Below are 23874 nucleotides of genomic sequence, written 5' to 3'. Positions count from 1 at the left end.
CCTTCATCCTTACAAACTAAAAACGCAGACTGGACCAGGTCAGATGACCATCTGCTCCGGGTTCCAATAGCCAACAACATAAGCTTAAGGGAGGCCAGAAGAAAAGAGCAAACATATAATGCTAATATTCCTCTGAGTGTTTTCCTCATTTCTAGTGCCTTGTCATTTCTTGAGAAGCAGCAGCATCTTTGTAGCTGTCGGTGAATTTTTCTGCCACGAATTTGCCAAGATGCTTTTAAACCCAGGTAAAATATTGGCATGTATGGCTTCCTGGAACAAGGAATTGCACGATGACAAAGTGTCAAGCTAGTCTACTTGGCACCAGCTAATTCTTGCCATTTAGACCGGGCCAGTATTAAATCCCAGTGACCTAAACAAACTGATCTGAGGATAGTTTTTCATCTTGATTGGGGTGAACTTTGCACAAGCTTTCCAGATATATTTCAGTGATGACAGTGAGGGGTATTCAACTGAAAATCAATTGTGTATGGGAGAGGGAATAGTGTCTTACAATATAGTAAAAATACAGAGTTTGGGATACGGTTCTATGAGCATCATGTAACTCATGAAGTATTTGCAGTGATACGGATAAAGTAGTTAGGTCTCAGCCCCCCTCCCTGACTGCACATTCTGTAATTTTCTAGCACAGTGAACTGTACGTGCAAGGCTACCTTTAAATATATAGTCATATATACTGCTTTAAAAAGCTTTAAGCTTAGCAGCTTCTTCCTCACAACTGGAAGTAATCCAACGTGTGAAGACATCAGTGACCGCAACGCTGCTTCTCAAAGTCTTCGGCTGGCAGGGTCCGCACCCTTGTCCCCTCTCCCGACGCTCTGGAGTGCAGCAGCGGCCGCAGGTGCCGAGAACGGGAGCCCTCGCAGCGCAGAGGCAGTTCCCAGACAGCGCGGCGCAGGCTGGGCGGCCGCATGCTAAGCCCTTCATAGTCTCTGCTGAACACATGGAAGTAGCATTTGTTCAGATGGAGGAAACACACCCAAAAAACCTGTTGTACGTAATGATCTCTGGGTGTTAGAAAGGCTCCCAAAGACTGTTGTAGATGCCACGAGGGAGAGTGAAGGTGCTGGGTTACTGTGTGCACAGGCAAGATCAAAGGACCTTTATGTGACTTAGGAGTGCTTGTTTATGTCAGAAATAAAACTGCCCACATTGCACAGGAGCTGGCACCAGACTGAATGTCCCAAGTTCAAGTTTTTTATGTTGCACACCTCTTCAGTGTGGTCCAGGCTGCCTTTCTGCAGGAATTCTGCACGATGAGGCTTTCCGTATTTTCCTACAGTAGAGGGACTGTTGTGGGCTATTTTGATTCTTGCATGATATGCAACGCACTGAACGACTCTAGCACCATGCCTAGAATTTGTCTGAGAGGCAGCCTTGTCATAAAGCTGTGCATGAGGCTGAGTACAACCAAACTGTTGTAATAATTGTTACCCTTGATGTTAAAAAAAGGAGAAAAAAGGCACGACATTTTTCCCCAAAATTTCTGCAGCAAGTGTTAAAGCATGATCAAAGCTCCTTGTTAGCATCTCCAGAATAAACTAAAGAGAGAGTGGTTTATAGAGTTGCACCATAAAGCAAGTGTTTTGAGCTGTGACTGGCACCTAGGTATCCTATTTTTCCCCCCATATGACAGCTACTCTGCTGGAGACTGCTCTCAGCTGGCAAAACTGCTCAGCAGTTTCTCTCCCAGGGATTCTCTAGGCACAATCCCTGGCTTGCAAGCAACCACCCCTTAAAGCACAGAGAAGATACAAAGTGGGGGTAGGAGGGAAGTGCCAAACGTTTTGGTAACACATCAGTAGGAAGGAATATCAGAATCATGGAAAGATTTAGGTTGGAAAAGGTATCAGCTGGAGTCCAGCCTCCTACTCAAAGCAGGGCTAACGTCAGAGTTAGATTGATCAGGATGTTGTCCAGCTGAGAGTTGAAAGTCTTCAGGGATAGATGTTCTGCACCCTCTCTGAATTACCTGTTCCAGTGATTCACCCATTTCATCGCAAATAATTTTTTCTTCCTGATGAGAAACTGGAATGTCTGTGCTGCAACTTGTGACTATTGCAATAAGCTGTGCCCATTTGGCTGGTGATAAAGTATTTCACAGGATGAAGAAGAAATCTCGGTCTCTGTACTGTTCTGTGTTGGCTCAGAAATAAGCAGTCACATGGATTTAAATGGAACTGAGGGGGCAGAGGTTAAAAACCCCCCAACAAATCCCTCTGTAATGACTATGTCAGGAGATGGGAGGGAGATCTTCAGCACCAGGATACCGTTACTATGGTTAAAGTTGAATAACGTAACACAACATAATGCAACATAACGTAAAATGTAACATAACATAATGCCAGGGGAGGTTTAGATTGGATATTAGGTAAAATTTCTTCACCAAAAGGGCTGTCAAGCACTGGAACAGGCTGCCCAGGGAAGTGGTGGAGTCACCATCCCTGGAGGCATTGAAAAGACGTGTAGACGTGGTGCTTAGGGACACGGTTCAGGGGTGGACTTGGCAGTGTTAGGTTTACGGTTGGACTCGATGATCTTAAGGGTCTTTTCCAACCTACACGAGTCCATGATTCTATAACATAGAAGTTGAACAGCGCTTTGCTGAAGAGCAACTCTCGCGAGCTCAGCTTGGCATTTGCTTGTGTCTTGGTCTAAATGACACGCCGTCGTGTTCCGCATCTGCATCGCTGCCGGGGAGCGGTGGCGAGTGCCTGAATCTCAACGGCTCGGCCGATCCGTGGGGTAACTCGAGGAGTCCGTAACAGGGTCAAGAGCCGCGGGGGCTTTCCAAGGAAGAGCTGATGGGGCTGTGGGAGGAGAGACCACGCGTCCCTGCGTACCAACGCCAGCCCAGGGAGGCCGGGCCGGCGGGCAGCGGGATGGGGCCGGCACCCGCGGGGGTCCCCCGGCAGCCGGGGAACGCCACAACCCCGCTCGCTGCCCGCCAGAGGGCACTGCTGCCCTGCTTTTGGGGGAATCGGACCCTCGCCGCCGCCTTCGGACGGAGGTGGAAAGCCACCTCGGGCCTGCCCGGCCACAGAGGCCCAGGGCATCCGGGGAGACCCCGCTCGGGTGATTAGAGGAGACCCCGCTCGGTGATTAGAGACCCGGCTCGGGTGATTATGCTGCATCCCAACTGTGACGGGAGCCGCTGCTGCGCTGCGTGGTTTAAAACATCATCAGGTCTAATAGTAAAAGCTTCCTCCTCGCCATCTCTACAGAGCGCACTGCAGAACCAAGATGTCCAAACGGAGGTAAATGGGCTGCATCCGCTCAAAAACAACCACAACAAGCAGCAACTAAAATGGCCAGATCGGGAAAGCAGAGACACCCTAGAGCCCAACTGCTGAAACACCAGAATCGAATGCTTGAAGTGGTACAATTTAGAGGAAAAAAAAAAATTTACAACGATCGAGGTGAAAATTAACCAATTGTTAAAACAATTGTGCGCAACACGCCTGGTAAAGTCATTGGTGTGGCGGCACTTTGCCTGAGGTAAACTGCGTAACTGATGTAGGTATTTTCCGTCGTGCCCCAAAGGACAGCCTTTTCGTTTGCAAAATGTATGTTCATTTTAAAAAGGCAGAAAATGTTCATTTCATGAAAGCTGTAAGATTGCTTAAGTGGGGGCGATTTATTACACAATACAGGTGCTCTGTACAGCCAGTAAGAACTAGCTGCTTTGCATAACAAGAAGAATTCCCACAGGAAACATAATGAGCCTAACAAAGTATGTTGGAAACAAAAGAGTGTACTGAAGGAAGAAGACTAGAAACTGAAGTAAAAAAACAAAACAGTAACTGTTTTTGTCTCATTCTTCCTAAAAACAATAATTGGAAATCTAAGACAAATGCAGAGAAATACATTTATAAAAATCTTTGTACAAATTTAAAAAAGCACACCTAGCCTTGGAAGCGCTAAGTTACAACAAAAGAGAGACCAAATGTAATCCTTTGATGTACCAATACCATCTGAAGTCTGTTTATGTATTCTTTACATTTCTATCTATTTTTGTTAGTCCAAAGCAGCAACCACAAAATATTAAGACCTGACCTACCACGTTCAGGGCTCAAAAGCAAATGGTACGTCACTATTGAAAAGAAACCTTATTGAGATACACCGACCTGGGCAACCAGCCTGGTGTGGATCTGTTCTCCTACAAGCACACTTCCCTCAGGTATATTCCTAATCTAAAATTATCTCCCCTCCACATTCCCCAAGTGTTCCGGAAGAGCTTATATTAAAGAATTCCTTGTTCCCCCTTACCAAAACCAAGTGGGAATGTTTTATTAACAGCTAAAGAAAGCCGGGATTGATTCTTGGTCTGTAGCTAAAGAAGATTTCTCGGTTATTATTGATGCTCTTCGTTGTTCCTCGGTAAAGCAGCTCAGTAAGTGTTTACTCACTGCTGCTGAGATTTCCCAGAAGAATGCTTTGGTACCCTTTGTTCAGACAGCTCATATAAATGCTTTTACTACCTGTTGCCTCTTTTTTTTAGCAACTTTGAGTTTTTCCTTGGTTCAGTCTCCCCTTCCTGTGGACTCTGTAACCTCTCTCTGAAAGAAATAAACAAGAAAAATTAAATTGTAGACAGAGTTTTTAAAATGCTACAATCCTCTCTTACACTAAATTAATTTTGATAAGAGAAGAAAGACCTTTGCTATAGAATTATAACTTCTGCACTCACTGGTTTCAGCTGCCTCTGTTGAGGCTGCCAAAACAAAGTTGCATAAAGATAAATGTTCCTTTGTTGGGTTCCTGTTCCCTACACATGTATCCCTTGTTGGCTGTGGGAAAGGAGTGTGTGAAAAGGGTTGATGCCATCAGGAAAAGGAGCCATCTCCTGAAGTCAGTCCCAGGCTGAGGTCACTCAGGGGATAAATACTTTTCCCCAAAGGCTTGTGGCTCCTGAGAACCAACTGTTTGCTTTGCCTGTCAACAGGATTTTCTCTGCTCAATATATCAAGCCCCAGCAACCAGCTGGCTGGTTTGATCTGCCCGTAGTAATCAGCTGGCATCTTTCAGGTTTGTAGCCATTTCTTCTCCTCTAGTTAGCACTCCAGCATAAGCCAACTGAAACATCTATCAAGAAAATCATTGTTAGAGCTGCTACCCTCATCAGCCAAAGACTGGCGCTTGCCTTTGTTCCTGAAATAAAGGTGGAAGTTGAAAGCCTAAATACCACAGACCATATTTTGGTTGCTACATGTCAGCCTAGTTCCATTGGATTCACTTGTCTCTGCTGATTTATGCTGTCTGTGACTCAGGTTTTAAAAAACCTAATTAAAGGAAATTTGGAAACAGTATTCTCATTTCTCTACCTAAAATCAAAGTTATTTATAAAATACACAGCAGCACAGACAAACAAAATCAGATTATTTCCCTAAATTTAAAAAAGAATATGGGGGAAAAAAAAGGTCAAGTACACATGAGAAGTAACTATTAAGGAAGAAACTCAGCTAGTATAGGCATGATATTTTGGGTTTGATTGACATACCTGCTTATGAAGTAGATTTTGTACTGTTTTTTATAAATAGTTTTTCACATACCAGTTTTTTAGCCTCTACGGTACCTGCATAAGCCAGAAGACAGTCCAGGGGGCTCGTGAATATTTTCTTGACAATCATCTTTGTCTGCTGATTCTGGTAACTGAAAGGTCTTTCTTTTTGAGTTTGTTTTTTCCCCTGAATTGCCAAATGCATGTGGATTAAAAAAAAAAGAATCACATATAGTAGAGCTTGTTTGGTTTTGATTAACCTAAGCAAAAAAATACACTCCAACACTTCATACATACACATTATTATTCCAAGGAAAGCATTCCACTTTACATTAGTCTAGAATATTGGGTTTTTTACTGTCAGTTAGTTCTCACAGAGCAGGCCTTGGACCTTCATACTTACTGAACACTGAAGTAAGCTTCCATGAGGTACAGAAGTTGAAAGCCCCACCATAAATTTTCTTAACAAGTAATTGAAAATGACTTTTTACTACCAGCAAACAGAAGAAAAGGCAATTTATAATTTTATGTGATTTGAATCAGAAAAATCTGATGTTAAAAGGTCACTGGGTTTAGGGCCCTGAGCTAAGCTTACACGTGTCCCTGGGGTCACAGTGCGTACCAGGGCAAACAGCTCTGCACACTTGAGAAACAACCAGCTGGGGAGAGACTTCAAAATTGTCCAGGTGAGTGAGCTGCTTCTCCCTTTTGGGCACCCACCTCACCTTTCAGCATCTTTCAAATGTAATGCCAAACGTTTCATTCTGATAATGACAGAAGGATTGCATGGCTCAAAGGATGAGGATTTGCACGCTCCACCCCAAATGTGGATCAGGAAACACAACTGCTATTCTGACAATTTGTCCCTAAGTATCTCTTGAATAATGAATTAGTTTAATTTGTTAAAACTGCAGTAAATTCATGTAAATATTTCAAGTTTCCTGATTCAGTAAGATTTTATTTTGAGCATGTTTGTGGGAAGGTGATTCTTCCATTCTACCAGGAGGTTTAAAGCTGGGTGATTCAGCTCTGCTGTCCTCCCAAAGACTTAGTGATTGAGGTGAACAGAGTAATTTCTAAAGAACATGATAAAAACATATGACAAATAATTTTGGTTTGAGCAAGGCAAAGCCTTATCTCAGTGGACACAATATGATCTATTGGATAAAGGACTGCTCTGGAGTGAGGAATGGTGACACTTGTGGCTGTGCTACTGGCAAGCTGGGTGACCTTGGAAGGTTGCCTTATTTTTCTGCATCTCGATTAGGGAAATGGCACTGACAAAAAATCTCTCCCAAAACTCCATTGTGTTATATTGCAAAATATGCACTGATATGTGGAAATATGTGGGTTTTTTTAAACAATACAGGATTGTACCAACCCGCTGGCTTGCTCCTTTTGGAAGGCTTCTTCACAGCCACTGGAACTCGGGCCAGTGCAGCCAACTCGCTCACAAAGTCCTGCTCTGCTTCCTGCACCCAAGGATAAACCGTAAGTCAGTTAACACAACACAGCTCAATTATGGGTTATGTTATTCTACATGTGGCGTGATGGAAAAGGCGTATGTCACTGCAGAAACAGAGCACACAATATGGCTAGCATCAGGGAAACATTTCCTACAAGACAGTGGTGAATCTTAGCAGGGATTTCAATGAGGACAGCAAAGAGACCCTTACAAGCTGTCCGATGTTTTGCCATGGACTGCTTCAGATCCGTGAGTCATTTTACCCCAATTTACCCTTAGCTGATTCTCCAACTCAGTTTCTAGGTGATGTAATCCCAGCAGTTTCTGTTTCAGAGACTCCAGACGAATTTGCTGCTGCAGTTCAAACTGAGCCAGAACCTTCTTTTGCTGCAGCACCATCCTGGTCAAGAGAAATTTAAAAGCACCAATGTTGTTCAGTTCAAGGGAGGAATACAATCCTGGCAAAGGGTATTTAGAAGATTTTGTAGAGAGAAAGGCTTATTAACAGTATTGGCCCATCCAGCTTCTGCTGGGACAAAAAATTTTGCGGTAGATCTTTAGACAGATTTAGTTGTTTTAATAACCTGCCTTGGCTTTCCATGGGATACAAGCTCCTTTTGGAGGCAGGAATCGCAGCAGGAGTTTGGGTTGTCCATGCCTGGACTTTGGGATGAAGTCTGCTTTCAAAACCACTGTGTGTTTCTAAAGGCAGCTTTACTGTCTGCTTGCCAAAGAGACAAGCTGTTAGAAGATCAGGTGTGAGGATAAGGGATTAAGCACTAGGCCTTTAATTCAGGGCTCTTCAATACCAGGCTGAGACTGACCCAGAAACATGGTAATTCAAAACTTGGCAATTGGGAGCACTGACAACTATATTCTTTGCTTGTTTTATTTTGCTGGTTAAAGATTAATATCAATACAGTAGAACCTGAATGGCTGCAACTTTGCTGAATCTTTATTTCTTCTGTTTTCTTGCCTGATCTACCTTGAAGCAATGCTGTCAATCACCCATCACATTCCTCAGGGAAGGAGATAACACAAATTGTTTCCGACATCTACACATAATGAAATTGCTATTGTAATGGTCACTGCTTACAGAAGGTTAGCTTTCAAAATTTGCTTTTTGAACTCACACTCATGCAGGGCAAAAGGAAATAAAAAAATCAATGTTGAGTTTTATAGGAGTTAGACAAATTAATGGAAAATCTGTCATTAATTTACACAAGACTGGGATTTGACCGTAAAAGAAACCATAATGACAATAGGAAAAAGGCTTTGATTACTGATGGTTATGAGACCAGCTTAGACAGTGAATAGTTACATCCTTCAATACCATATTTCTGCCTGCATGAAGGCGAATTTGATTGTATTTTGTTTTAAGACACTAGAATAGGTTATGGGAGAAAAAACAGACATGTCGGAATAAATGATAAACTTGATAATAACTAGCAGATCTTTTATGAAGCCCTTTATTACATGAATCCATTTCTATACTAATTCAAACAAGGATGAAAAACACAAAGTGGGCAATGATTTCTTTCAATTTAGAAGTAACAGAAGGTCTAAAAAAATAATTAACCTCTTTACAATCTCAAAACTGCAGATGCTCCATTGTTCTGGATAATAAACGAAAAGTAAAGAAATAAAATGATTACAAAAATGTACCAAGTGCATGCCAAGTCATACAGCTTTTTATGACAACTTACTCCTTTGAAATTGCAGTGCTTTTTTTCTGGACTCTTCAGTTTAATAAAATCAGTAATGAATTAAATATGATTTTTATTTAATTAACATTTGAGGGATTCCGCTCTAAATTTAGTGCAAGTAATCTTGATTGTCCAAGGCATTCACTGAAATCTCCTTGCCATTTTGAGTACTATTTACGCTTCAAACATTCTCTCTTCATTATGATATATGTTTACTCAACAGCAAACTAACAAACACTTTTGATGTTCAAAGCAGAAAACACGGAATGTAATGAATTAGACAGCATTGGTTCCCATCCTGCACTTATGTTAAATTTCTTTTAAAATTTGGCATATGTTTTGGCATTGTTTTTCATTATCTCTTTTCAAACTGTCTATGTATAGTTCTTCAGTCTGTAATTAATGAGCATCAAAAAGTTTATTTAATAATAAAGTAATTCTCTGAGATCAAAGGGTAGATGTAATTTGGCAACAGATATTTCTTTTCCATCAGCTAGACATTTATTTAGATCTGCAAACACAACATTTAAATAGAGCCACCAGTGCTGCTGCCTGCTCTTACCTTTGATGGACTGCGGATGATACGTTCAGGAGGCCTTTGGTCTGTTTTTCTTTCAGTGCCAGTTCATTCTCTTGCTTCTTCCTAAGTCTGTTCCTTTCACCTCTTTCTGCTGAAATAATGTTTTTGTAAAATCTTCTGTTCACAATAACAAACTCTGAGCTGTGGCAACCTTACAATTTATGTTTTGCATCAGCACAAATTAATCCCTTTTCCAGGCAGTCTTTCCAAAGTTACTGCTCCTTAGGGATATCCAGTACTCCTTACACACTCTTGCTCTGCCGCTGTGATCTATTGCACAGACAATAGCCTGTACATCATTTAGCTGAGATGGTAATGTCACCGAATTCCTATTCTTAGCTACTTTTCCCACTTGGCTAACTGATTAACAGGGTTAATCAGTGCAGAAATTTTATGAAAAGACCTTGATGTCTTAAGCAAGAACTGTAATACCTAAACAAAAAATGCAATATAAAGAAAACCTCCACTCAGAGGCCACTTAGTCCTGGGAATGAATGCCTAACTTCACTAGACATGCCCTCACTCGATGGCGAAGTATTGTGGGTACTTTTGTGTACGCTCACACTCTGCGGGTGACTTGACGTTTATCTGCTGATCAGGCTCCTCACTCCTGCCCCTGAAGTCCTGCCTGGCAGCAAGGCTTGGGGCACGTCTGACAGACAGGGCCGGTTTCCTTGCACCACTGCTTTTAAATAAAACGCGGAAAGAGGGAGATGGATGGGTTTGTAACAGACTAGGGTACGTAACATTCAATTGGGTAGGATCCGACCTTTTCCGAATGCTCGGAGAGGCTGACAGGCACCTCTCCTACCAATGGCACCGTCGGGGAGCAGTTACTGGCTGTACTCTAGGCTGGGCTGGGCTGGCTGGGCGAGTAGAGGTACTCTCCTCCTTTTTTCCTGTGGCTGTGCCAGACAGACTGTAAATTCAGATTTACTAGGCCAAGGGATGCCCAAACAAGCAAAATCCTCTAGCCTGACATTAGGCACAGACTCTGGGAGAGAGAAGCCCGGCGTTATGGTCCTTACTCCCATTTAGCTATCACTGAATGAAGTACATAAGAAATTTCCTATGTGGCCATTCTAACCCCAGGGCTATCACACAGTAGGTGGCTCTGTTGCCAACACTTTTTTTTCCACCTTGTGCTTTAGAGAGAGAAGTTATAAGAGTGGTTGGTGAGCAGGATCACCATCTCAGTGTGGTAATCGTGCTTGGAGATCACCTAACAGATCAGCCCCTTCTGAAAAGGAAGAAACATGGATGGTCTGTCTCCTGGCTGAGCTTGGATGGAAAATAGTTGGCTGGCTAGCAGGCCTTAGGGTGTCCTGGATGTGTCAGGAGAGCTTCAGGCTATTAAGAATCACAGAGAGAAATTTAAGTGCTTCTGGGGCCAATACAGAAGCAGAAACGAGAAGGCAGTGGGGTTCTGCATCACAAATTTGGACTTAGGTTAAAGAAGTAATTACATGTACTGAAGCATCAAAGTCCCTTATTAGATGGTAGTGCTCCCTCCTAATGTAAAAAGCACCAACAAAGCTGAAGTAGCTATCTGTTGATACCAAAAGTCTCAGCTGGGCTGCAGCATGCACATGTAGGTTTGCAGTATTTTTTCACTGTAGTAGTTCATTTGATCTGTGAATTTCAGCTAGGTTTCTCTCTGGCAACCCAAATCTAAAACACTCCTGCTTTTATTAGCAACATACTCTCATCCTCTCTCATGCCTGTAGGCTTACACTGCAGCAGAAGGATTTTCTTTTTCTTCAGTTGAGAGGAAGATCTGCTCTGCTTACACATTTAATTTTCTTCCTTGTAGTTCATGGAACACCAATGCACTGAAACAATAATATACCCACAAAAACTCTAGGAGAAAAAATAATCTAAATGAGCAACCACCAGAAGGCTGACTGTGATTCTAGTGACTGGTATTCTAGGTCTCACAACCTAACTGGGAGACCAGTTGAGAGCAGTATCAAAATGCTGATGAAGCAGAATGTTTAAGTGTGTAATGACATCCATCTCAGCCCAGATCAGACAAGTATTCTGGAACAAGCCTCAGTTTTAATTCCTGCTTAAAGAAACTCAAATCAAAGGGATTTTAGACACTGTAGTTGGCTGAGTTGGGGCCAAAGAGGTCTTTAGAGGGACTTTGTGAGAACTTAAGTAACCGCCTTGCTAGCTGCCAATGTCTAAAATACAGATTGTCAAAACTTCCCGCACAGATTTTGCACTTCAGCTTCCAATATTAAAGTCTTCAGGGTTCACAACAGGGCAGTGTGGAATAGATTGGTTCTGTCTTATAACCAGTGAGCATATCTAGCTACTACTGGGGCTCACAAACCTTTCCTACCAACTCATCTCTGGATCTCTGCCTTGGGTGGATACGCCCGTTCCTCTTCAAAAACTCTCTTCTGTGATTAAAGAATCTTTTCTATTTAAAATTGCTAACTCCATTTTTAGAAAAAAAATCCATTCCCCATGTCTCAAATACTTAGCCTCTGATGCTACTGCCATTTTGCTAACTTGCTAACTTCATTTAACGCCAACAGCCTTCATCCAGGGGAGGGGAAAGTATTTGAAAAAGAAAAGAATAATCACAGCTTGCTTTTGTTCTCCTGTCCTGAAGGAACTGAGCAATTAAAAATAATTCCAGGAGAAACTGCCTGTATTTATGTGAGATTCAGCAGTTCATAAACCTCTTCAACAGTTTCACAACCTGTGAGAGTGTCATGGTTGACAGCTAAGAAACAATGCAGTAGCTCAGAGAACGTTCCAGGATGGGCACGCTTGGCTGTTTGGTGTCTCCTTCTAATGCATTTCCTGAACTTCAGACACAACATTTCACTGAGCCAAAAATAAAGGAATGAATATAAGAATCTGCTCCCCAAAGCTGAGGGCAGTCACCTCAGAGGAAGCAGACTGTCTGCCAATGATGTTTATGTTTTTTAGTTTGGGAGCAGGGATTGCAAACCCCAATCTTCTCCCTTCTAGGGAAAAGATTCAGCTTGTAGGCACCTGTCATATACCCTCTCTCTCCCCCTATGAACATTCGATTCATTGATTCCTTTTATTCGCATATATTAATATGCAAAGTTGAACAATGTTTATGGTAGACCTTGGCTGTATAACCTAACACTTGTACAGCTCTTTGCTTTCTAAATTCTTCTGCCTTGTGTTGAGGTTTAGAGCACCAGAAAATCAACTGCTGCTGGTTGTGACTATGGTGGTATCTCTGATCTTAGCTTGGTGAACCAGAGTTCGTGGTTAAACTATAATCTCCAACACTGGGTCATCATTCTGTGTCTGTCTGTACCAAACTTTGAGTAACAGGGTCCTGCATCTATGACTGCAATTCAAGTAATTATTAATAGTAATAATTCTACCACTTCTCCTTCAAAGATGGAAAAGGACCTACATGTTCATTTTGCTTTGTTGCTTACTTTAAAGATGTCTGTTATCTTTAAAAGCGATCTTTACAGTGATAAGAAAATTAATTTATCTGTTAAAACCCTAGAACCGTCTTATAGTTGTCAAGATCATATGTACCTTGTAAGGATTTCAATTGTTGAAGCTTTTTCCCTTCATAGTCTTCTGTGATTTTTCCCAATTGCTGATAGTAGTTTTGCACCAGTCTGTTGATATTATTGCTGGTCCCATACACACTTTCTACAGCAGCTTCTACCAGTCTCTCCTGTATTACACAGTACAAGTCACAATTCATTTTCTAAGTCAAAAACTGAAGTGTTTTGATCTGTCTAAAACTGAAGACCTAATCTGTGTGCACATAAAATTGTGAATTTTGTGCTTTAAAACTGTGGCAGACTGAGATGCTAGAGAACAGGTATTTCTATTCATCGATGAACATTTCAACATGAAAAATTACAGTAAAATCTTTCTAATGTGCCTCACCTCCATCTGGGAAGGGGCCATTCCCCTGTCTGTTCAATCTCTATAGCCCATTTTACCTGTCAACTCGACTGTCAGCAAAGTAAATAAATATTTGTGTAGGTCTACTACAACTTTCCATTATACAGAAAATCCAAATAATTACTTTGGAACAATTTTATTAACCTATGAAGCAAGTTTTATTTTTATTTACTTACTTATCTATGAATTAATATTAAGCTGCTAATATACAAATACTACTAGTTAACCATAAAACGTTCATCAGTAAATAACCATCTCCATTTCTTCCTCATTTTTGCTATGCTCTGTCATGAAGAACACTTTCCAATTTTTTTTATGTCCCAGGGTTTGGCTTAATAAAACCTGTTTTGGTTGCTATAGCAAGTCACCAGAAAATACTGTACTTCTACATATCTGTTAGTTTCTAAATACTTGGCAAGGTATCTTCAATTTTAACAGAGGTTGTAATGGTCTACTGCTGATATTTCTAGGCATAGCGTAATGCATAAATGAAATTGCCTTCCATTTTAGCAGAGTAGCACTCATTTTGTTTGGAAAATTGCTATTGAACATTTCCATACCTTGAAGTCCTGTCCATCATCTGAACTCTTTTTTCCAGCTTCCCGTCGGGCGTGCTGCAGCAATGTCTGCCCAATCACCTGTTCCATGTGCTGCTGAAGAAACTGAAGAGCTTCTTGGATTTCTGTGACTAGCTGCTGGTGAAATTCTAGATGGGTTTGCTGCATTTCTTCCTTGAGCTTCTCCTCCTCTTCCAGAATGTGGGACTCCTGGTTATCAGACAAAAAGATAGCACTGCCATTTAAATATGCTGACAAACTTGATCAGCTTCACTCTAAAAGAAAGTCTTACACCCATTCAGAATGTTACTGTTTTAATCCTTAGAATAATCTAATTTCCAGCGGAAGTTTATGTACAGTCATTTAACACATCTGTCTTTGCAACAAAACTATTGCATCTGTCATGATATGTACAGTAACAGCTGCATCCTGTCCCATTAGTCATTTCCAAGTGATGTATTCCCATTTTGTATTCTGTACTGTTGAATTTGGTCTTATTTCTATTAAAAATATGAACAACCTAGGCCAAATAACCTGATTCCAGTAAGGGATAACTGTGGATGCCTCAATAAAGTGCACAGGAACAAGGTAAGGATACAGTTATGCCCCTGGAATCCTTGTACAGTTTGTGGGGTTTACCTGAGTAAAAGTTGGTATATTGGTACTTACAGCCCTCAAGAGAGGTCATGAACATGTTTAATAGCACTTGGAAAACATCTGAAGTCTTGGCATCTACAGCATCCGTTGGTGGTGAGTTCTACAGCTTATCCACACATTTCTTAATTTTGAACCTGCCATCTAATAGCTTTGCTCAGCGCTCTCTTCTTTTACGAGAAACAAGTGAAATTTTTTTCCCTATTTACATATTTTATGCCCGTTTTAAAACCTATGATATTCTGGAAGACACCTCTTTTTTAGGCTGAAGAGTTCTAGTCTCTTGAGGTCTTTAGATTGTCCTTGCCACCATATTCTATGCTTCTTTTTAAATCCACTTTCTCTCTAAACTCTCTTTAGCACACAACAATATATACTTACTAGCATGACCTGTTCTGTCTTCCTTACATGTATTAGTCTTCCACAGATTGCCTTCTATTGAGTTGCTGATGTGACTCATATTAATATTCTCATTTAAGGCTGAATGACATTAAATAATTCTGGGGGATTCAACAGTACATATTGGATGCCCTCTTGGAGATACGAAATGCAAGAAGAACCTGCTCTGCCCACATTCTTCTGTGGAAAATAATGATCTTCCTATTAATGCTGGGTTATTCTGACATGTCTTTATTTATAGCTCAGGCATATGTTTTTGATGGTTTTTTTTAGACAGTCAGAATGTCATTAAACGGTTTCTCTTTTATTTAAGAGAGCCAATGTCATGTTATCATGTCCAAGCTAGGATTTGTTAGTGTTGTTTTACATTTTATATGAAATCAACAGATAGACATGACACTGTCTACCAGTCTAAAACTGGCACAAGATAAAGTTAAGTTTAGTTCAAATAACACAGTATGTCTAAAATTCTGGTTGAGTGTCTGTAGATTAACCTCTTCCTTAACTTCTTATACATTGGTTCTAGTTTTGGAGGTTGTTCGTAACATTTTTTTCTCTCTGACTTTTCAGAATTCCACACCGAGGCCCTACTTCTTTGGCAGCACAGATCTTATATATGTTATTTGAGGCACTTCCTTGTGAGATGGGTTTTAGCTAGCCTTGGAAAGAGGCTGTAATGGAGAGAGGCCAAAGGAAAAGTAATACCTGGGGATATTTCATTTTTGTTAGGGAACACAGTGATTGCATCAATTAATGTCCCTGTGGGAGCTAAGTGAGAGGGAGCAGTGGAAAGCACGTAACAAGAGGAATGCAGTCATATGCATTTGTATTTTATTATTTTATACTTTATTTCTTCTGAAGGTTAATGAGATGTTGAGATTTTCACACTTAACAGGAACTACTTCAACAGAAGTATCAACTATGGAAATGGCAGTAGACAGAATTTTCTTATTCCTCTTCCAAGTGGAGAATTAGGGTTTGTATTATGCAAATCAGAATTAGAGGCGTGCAAAATGTTATCTCTCAGCTAATTACACAGTGACAGCATGGAGCACAGAACTGCAAAGTGTTGGACGGGTTCAACCCACATGTACAGCAGCCGTGCGTTGGGCAGGGGCTATCACTGACACCTGCTAGTAGGGTCCTCTGAGGTTGAAATCTGAAATTCAGTGTTGTTCTAGGTAAATATCCAATGCAGATAAGTAAATAACCAACAACACTTAATGGATTAACCCTAAAAAACACAGTCACAAACAGATCTGCAAGTGACTTGTGGGAATACCAAGTTTAAAAATCCCTTAAACTTTCTCCCATCTCCTTGACCTACAGGAGCCAGATTATTTGGAAGGATGTCAGGGGAATGGATGCTGAGCATCTCATGGACAGAGGAGAAAGAATGAAAAACAATGACAGTATAGAAGAACTTTCTAGGTCTGGTGGAGGAAAGAATTTCTTCTGATGCTCAAGTAAGAACTTTTCAAGTGCATATTACGATCCCTAGCAGAATTAGTAGGAGTCTATCTTACCCTGAAGCAGTACGTTGTGTAGAAGTCCTGTATACATGTTGGCATGCCTTCTTTCATTAGTATTTTTGTATAAAATAAATAGTTAAATAAGCTTGCTATGATAACACATATCATAGATATCTAGCCAGTAGATAACGTATTAGGGAATTTAAAATGTCTGCTCAAACTAAAACAGGTACACTCGGACCTCCTATGCCAGCAGTGGGTGCATTTTTGACAGAGAATATTTTCCTTTCTATTTGGAACTGGATCATTTTTATATTTTGAGATCTTCTACAGCTACTTCTAATGCCAGACATCATAGCATATAAGACCTCTGGAGAAAAACGACCCCGACACTGTACCTACCACTGCCTTCTGTAACTGCCACTGGTCCTCATCTTGGCAGGGGGAGGACCCCTCCTGCAGGGTATGTTGCTCCCTCAGTTCCTGAAGCAAGCTCTTCTTTCTGGACAGTCTCATGCGGGCCAGGACTGCCATTCCAACTCTTCGGAGGGTTAACCTTCTGAGTACTGAACACAGCAGAAGTCGGTGTTTTTGCAATATATAGTTTACAGACCTGTAAAAAGGACCATTAAAAATCAATCAGCTAAGCTGCTGGCTGATTTCGCACCCCTTGTGTTCAGCAAAGTCATTGCTCAAAGATGACAAGAGTTACTATTAACTCTATGTAATGTCTTCTCATACAAAGCATGCCTTGGGAAGGTGCTCAGGTGTATAGAACAGGTATTGCTGTGATAGATGTCTAGTTCTGTCACACTGAAGTTAAATTAAAACACAAATAGGAAGAAAACAAATAAATAATCATCTAATTACATAATAAAAGTTTCTTTAACAGGAGACTTGAAGTAAGATGAAAAGAGAATGTAATCAGAACTGCAGGAAAGTTATTTCAAGAAAATGCAGGACAGCGTATTGTGGATTAACAAGAAGGTACACTCTGAAAAGGCATTGAAGAAGCTAGTGTTAGCTGGCAGGGCAGACACGGCTGAAGCAAGTTTGTGGTGAATTTTAAAGGGGAGAGCAAATTTTGAAGTTGATTCTGGACCACATGAGTGAAATCTGTATGCACATTTGGGATGACATTGTTTGTGCCTGTATCTAACTTGTGTGTTATGTGTAAGGCATCATGAGCTCTCTAGATACCAAATTTTGGGAAACACTGAAGTCAGAGAATGTGGGAAGATTGAACTGAAAAGTAGAGCCAAAATAAAGGAGTGCAATGGCAATAATACCAGTATTCCAAATAGACAAGTCTTCAAATACTTTGATCTTTGACCATGGTAAATGCAGTCATTCATCTTAACTTAAACAAAGCAGATAACACAGAATTGTGGGGGTTTTGAGAATTATCTCTATCAAAGAGATGTTTAGCTGTACAAAGATGAGATAAAACTGAAAGTTTCCTTGGTCAATACAGACAGAATGCAAGAGAGGAGTCATTGTCATGCAAACTGATGGTCAGTGGTATTGAAACAGCAGAAAGCAAAGGTAGAGCTGGATGGTGCTGGACTGAACATTTTATCTTGAAGAACACCCAAATCCAATGTGACATACAGAGTGCAAAGACAGGCTGATTCAAGATTAGAAATCACTCACAAACACAGAAGCAGATACACAGAAAGCACACAACTTGACAAATCACAGAAGAGACTATTTTTTCTACTTACCAGGAGTCACAGATTCTCTGGGTTTTTTTAAATTTGTTTTTGATACTCAGACCAAAAACTAGAGTAACTGCCTCTCTGTTTGAAGATGCTCATAATCCCTCAAAACTGCTTTCCATAACATAATGTACATAAGATTTTATCTGTGCATGCAGCAGTGTACTTCCACCCCCGTTTACTGATACAACCATGCTTACTCATCACTGAGGCATCCTAGTCTGCTTACGACACCTTGAATTATCTTCTCTTGTTTCTCAGACAGGTGCATTTGCATCACAGCAGACAGAGCATATTCCTTTATCCATAGCTAAAAGCAGGGGAAAATAATTACAGTTGTAAAATAATCTGATTTCAGTCATGCTAGTCACCACATTAAGAAACAGGGGTTTATTTGATGTTATTTTGCTAAAAACAATGATACCCCTCTTTCAAGAAAGAAACTCATGCTGAATTAAAATTATTCTACTTAGGAATATTTTTTTCTCAACGATCAAAGTCTTAAACAAAGCTCACTGAAAAGAAAGGGAGGCTTTGCACTGGTTTGGATCAGTCCTGAGCTGTGTGTCCCACAGATTTTCCGGTTTCAGCAACAGAGGAACAAGAGAAAAAGAACAATATGGCACAAAATATTGTATCACCTCTTATCAGCAGGTAGCAGTGGGCTTTTTCTTTGGGTTTTATTCACTAGTAGAAAATGTAATTTTTATTTTCACTGAACAAAATGAAGTTATCATCTTCCATCACGCTTCTGTGTATAGTACCCAATGCTAATAGTTAGAAATGGAGATTGCGTGATTAGGTTTATGGACTGCAAGTTTACAGTTCCTTCAATGTGATATTTAGATCAAAGAATTTAATCTTTAAATGTTTTGATGGATTTGTCATTAGACTGTAAACTTTTGGAGATACGGACTTAAGATTTTGTTTAGTGTACTGCCAGAATTTAAGGAATAATAAGCCATAAGAGGAAATGGTCGCAAGGCCCAAACTCTGTTACTGTGAGATGAAGAGTATATTTTAAGCAACACTGGCAGCTGGATAAATGCAGGTTGCCCGCAGATGTATGCAGAGCCCTAAATTAAATATAATACTCAGGTGCTCTGTCAGCTTCACTTCATGTTCTAGCCTCATTCAGAACATGAGCGACTAAATTTTCTATTACTGCAGACAGCAAGGTTTCACTAGATCAGTATGTCTAGCAAAACATTAGATGCGTAATTGCACAATTGTTAGTGTTAGGAATTAGGAGTGGTACTGGGCCTTCCTACTGGCTTTGATAGTCTTTTCCTTGGGAAGCAGCGATCTGTGCAGGAGAGGCTTTCTCTGTGAGCACAGAATGAACTCCGCTGGGAAGTGCAGAACAGAAGAAACCACACCATCTCTGGCTTTAAAATAGAAGTGTATTTCTTTCTTGGATAGCGCCTTCTCTGTAGTATACACAGCAACACACCTAGTTGACCCCTCTCCATGCAGAAAGCCTTACCAAAACATATGCTCTTGAGCAGGATGCTTGCGAAGGACAGACAGGCGGTCAACAACAGGTGACAGATGGGAAGAGTGCAGCGGAGCATGAGGAGCACAGCCCAAAAGTCTGTGTGGTGCCGGGGAGGGCACCAGGCTGCTCTCGGCAAGAGCCGCAAGACGTACCTGTGTAGCCAGACCTCAACTGATTTGAGTCTGGACGATTCTCAAAATCACAGAGCACAGCTGAGCACAGTGCCTTCTCTGACTGCATGCTGCAAGTGTCAAATTAAGGTTTATCGGGCCTCCAGGTATCATCATGACAGACGGCAAAAGCTTGCAGTAATACCGGTATCAGTACTTCCCTTTAGCAGCTCTGTGGATATGGCTTCCCAGTGTTTCACAACTCTCTGCATACGCCTTGTAGATCCATTGCATTGTGTATTTTAATGTCTCTTTCAGCAGTTAAAAGAAAGGCTGAAAACTACCTTTTACTTTCCAGAAGTATTTTCATTTTCAACGAGATGCTGGCTGTGGCTCAGATGTGGCTTCCCTTCATTTTTGGAGACCTGGTTATTGACTGAGACGTTGCTCTTGAAGGGCCTGTCTGCACACTTACTGTCAAACAGCATCAGGGCATATAGATCACCATGACACAGAAGACAGGAGATGTTTTTCTGAACTGCAATGGTAAATGATATAATATTGCAGCCAAGAACCCAAAACCTAGCACCTCTGCTGCTATCAGTATACCCTATCCAAAAAGGCACTCAGAATTAAAACAAAGAGAGGGATTGTAGTAGTTGTTTACTGCTGTTTATGAAGAAATAGCCTAGTTCTGTAGTAGTGATCTGAGCTTCTTTTAAAGCAAAAGAATGAGTCACCTTTTCCATTGCAAGTGCATTTAAGGTAAGCTGTATGCACAATTTATAAAAGGTCTCTTCGCCTCCCTGAGACCAATGGAAAGCTGAGATACAGCAGAAAATGCCCCCGATGCACAGTTATTAAACTGAACAGTAGAAGTACATCAGCCACGTAAGTAGTAAGAGAACAAAGAGGAAAGGAGGGGGATTACTACACGTTTAAGATGGGATGATAAAGAAGATTGAGATTTGGACCAAATACTAAACCAGTGTTTTGTCTCAAAAAGGCCATTAGGAATATGATGAAGAAGGGATGGATCAGCTGGGAATAAACAGAATATTGTGTGTTTTATTGGAAGCAACACTTCAGCAGCTGACTGGGATGGGATGGGTATTTTCCATCTCTGAAATACTAGAAGAACTCACACATACAGGCACAAATGCAGCAGCAGAGATCCTCTAGGAACCTTAATTTGAGGCTGCTGGCATATGGCTGAAAACCAGCAAAACAGAGACAACTATTTCATCAAGCCAGGTGGAAAGGTCAGACTTTGTGCTGCACTGATTTTCCAGTGCTGGGTTAAGTTGCCAGGTGTCTCTCCAAGCTTTCCTGTTCTTGGGAATAGCCTTACTTTGCTCAGAGACAGGTCAGTACAGAGTGGAGAAAATCATGCTGCTTCACAGATTCAGTGGCTGGAACAGAGCTCAGGCTCTCTGATTTCTGTATTTAACCAGTAAAACCACTGTCAAAAGCATGGTAAATGGGGGAGTAAAGCTCTGAGGAATGCCTGGCTTCTTGAAGGCTCATTGCAATCGCTACGAAAAAATGAGTATAAACCAAAGAGAAAGCAATAAAAGGCACACCATGTGCAAACTGGTAAGCGGATGCTGCTTCGGCTTTCTGGGTGTCCAGCAATGATGTGGGAATGGACAGAAATCTCCTCACCCCATTGTCACTCTGTAAGCTTCTCAGTGTTTTGCTTCCTGGCAACAAGTCCATTACAAGACCTTCTGGAGCACTGCTAAGGTTAAGTATTACTCTCCGGCAATAAAGGTGAGGAATATGCCTTTTGTAGGCAATGAAACCCATAAAATATTTTGAGTTAGACCTCAGATACAACAGCAAATTAGACCCAAGTAAGCTCACTCTTTTTGCTGCAGCTCTCAGTTCGACATTTTTAGCACAGATTATTCAGGAAATAGAAGGAAAGCAATTTCTCCCTAACAGCCTGTAGATGGGGTGCGATGCACGCTGAATGCCAAGCAAGTACCTCAGCCTGGCGCAGCAGTCTCTTCCCCATAACTGCTGCCCAGACACGAGAGCTTGTCTACAGAAATCAGGAGGTAGCGGCTATGTGGGAAAATGCTCAAAATTTATTTTCATTAGTCATTTATTCCCATTTGCCTCTCTTACATCCTCAAGTCTGTAAGGCAAAGTTAAATATGAAACTGACTTTTTCTTTTCATCTGTAAAAGAGATTCTGTTCCCCCAAAGGATGCCATATTCCAGATATGTATAAATGCTAGGAAAGAGAATTACAAAAAAAAAAAAAAATGGTTCAAGTAAATGGGAAAAATGTCTTTTTGAGCCACCTTGAAAAGCACCCGGTGAAAAGCCTTCTGGCGTTAGACTTCCCAAGTCTGTAAAGCAGGTGACTATGTAACTCTTTAAAGCAGGTGACTACGTAACTCTTAGTATAGTACATTTAAGAAGAGGCAAATAAAAGACCTATCTCCTGCTGGAAAATGCCTGATAAATTAAAAGGCCTGTCAATATGAATGTTGATTTATGGATCTTCTGTCATATTCAGCACTGTAACATCTATGGGACCCCCTAAATGACACAATCACCTCCCACAAGTGTCTGATCTCTCTTCTTCTTTTCTTAAGGTAGAAACGAAGTGCTCCTTTTTGTAGGATGCAAGTGTCAGGTTATTGCTTAAATGTGCATGCTGCTGCATTTATGCTTGGAAAGGGCCAAGAAATGCACTTTGGATTTGAACGTAATATCGTGAGTTGTGTGATTTTTTTCAGACTCGTTTATACAGGAAAATCTGCAAGCCTAGCTTTGGTGGAATAGCTATCTCCGTGCATGCTCTCTTGGGAGATATAGCAGACTTTTTTCCAGTTTAGTTCAAACCACTTCCAAAAAGCCACACACATTAAGTTAAAAAAGCTACTTAAGCTCCTGCAAAGAATATTGTCTTGAGGAATCACACATTTTCCCACTAGGAGAAACCCTTGTCTCTTCTAGCAATTTATCCCACAGAATCACCTGTCCTTAGGACAGCTCTGTCTGCCGCGCAGGGAATTTTTCTATTGAATAAGGCCTAACTGCAGTGCTGGTGACCCAGAGACCAATGTGAGAGCTCTGTCATTGCTAAGTGAGTTCCTCTATAGCTCAGTAATTACTGTTAATGATGTCAGCAAATGCTTTATTCTTTTTTTTTTTTTTCAGCTAGGAAGTCATCTGCTTTATATTATGAATGCTATGGTACATTGAAAGTGATGAAAAGTTAACTTTCTAATTTAAATAACCTATGCTTGGGCATGACTGCAGCATCTGAATTTACATACAATGAATCCATCATACAGTGCTGCCCGAAGAGCTATTATCCAGCAACTGAGCGCTGGAGATGAACTAATCCCTTGAGAAAAAATCCCAGGGAGTGGTTTCTCCACTCAATACTGCGCCCAGTGATAGTAACAGAGGAATGCATAAACAGCATTTTTGGAACAAAACTTCAGACCTGAGATCTCCCCCTCTGTGGAGAGCCTCCTGGCTGTTAAAATCCATCCTTTCCAGCCCTGAACAATGGCTGAGGTTCAATGGGACAGTGGGAAGACCAGAGCAGAGGTGCCTTAACATGCACTCAGACTTCTGGCACTAATCCTAAATTGCACACCAGTACCTCCTCCTTCTCTGACTGTGGTTCTTTCTTAACGACAGCAGGTACCACCACAGTGCTCTGGGCTCCATGCACTACGGGACGTACTTGTAGTTCACCTACTAGATCAGACTGCTCAGGTCAATCACATACAAGGACAGGCAATTTGTGAACCCTCGGTGAATGTGAAAACGAACAGCAACCTAGAGGTTTAAGCTTGCCACGTCAGGTATTGAATCTAATCCTTGACAAAAAGAGGCAAAATAAAAAACGTTGAGGTCAGACATTGTTTCATTAAACACTGAAGGTATAGGTATGCCAAATTCAAACACTAAATGTGAGCCAGCAGTCCTAGAAAACACAAATGCCCACTCTTAATTTAAAGCATGTGAGCAGACTCACTGGCATCAGTGGTCATCTCAAGCATATTCTAGTTTAGTTTGCTAGATATCCCTGTGACACAGAAACAGCAGAGGCAAGCAGAATTGTTTTTCAAATTAGTTGACATAACAGGTGAGTTACAATAAAGTAAATATAAAATGATCAGGGAGGTGCATGTTGTGTAACTCCAGATTAAGGAAAACAGAGAAGAAAAAACCTAAATGGCTAAGAATTTCCAATGAGTAATTTTACTTTTGTGTTCCCAAGTGTGTTCTGACCAGTGAC

The 23874-nt window shown here is 41.0% G+C and overlaps 1 protein-coding gene across 4 annotated transcripts in view; it reads right to left on the bottom strand.

Annotated features, from left to right (window-relative positions):
• Positions 1-3661: 3661 nt before the first annotated feature.
• EVC (EvC ciliary complex subunit 1) overlaps positions 3662-23874 on the bottom strand; it is a 56149-nt gene continuing 35936 nt past the window's right edge. For 3 of the 4 annotated variants that reach the window (XM_049794606.1, XM_049794623.1, XM_049794631.1), the window contains exons 13-21: positions 18194-18303; positions 16678-16888; positions 13754-13960; positions 12813-12957; positions 9252-9360; positions 7257-7383; positions 6900-6990; positions 5594-5705; positions 3662-4577 (exon numbers count right to left, since the gene is read on the bottom strand). In XM_049794606.1, the coding sequence (XP_049650563.1) occupies positions 4496-4577; positions 5594-5705; positions 6900-6990; positions 7257-7383; positions 9252-9360; positions 12813-12957; positions 13754-13960; positions 16678-16888; positions 18194-18303 (1194 nt within the window). In that variant the 3' untranslated portion in view covers positions 3662-4495. The remainder of the gene's footprint in view (positions 4578-5593; positions 5706-6899; positions 6991-7256; positions 7384-9251; positions 9361-12812; positions 12958-13753; positions 13961-16677; positions 16889-18193; positions 18304-23874) is intronic. The other variant, XM_049794615.1, reaches the window with a different exon arrangement.

This window comes from Accipiter gentilis, chromosome 3, assembly GCF_929443795.1.
Source record: "Accipiter gentilis chromosome 3, bAccGen1.1, whole genome shotgun sequence".
Classification (NCBI taxonomy): Eukaryota; Metazoa; Chordata; class Aves; order Accipitriformes; family Accipitridae; genus Astur; species Astur gentilis.
This window is presented reverse-complemented; position numbering and strand designations above follow the sequence as displayed.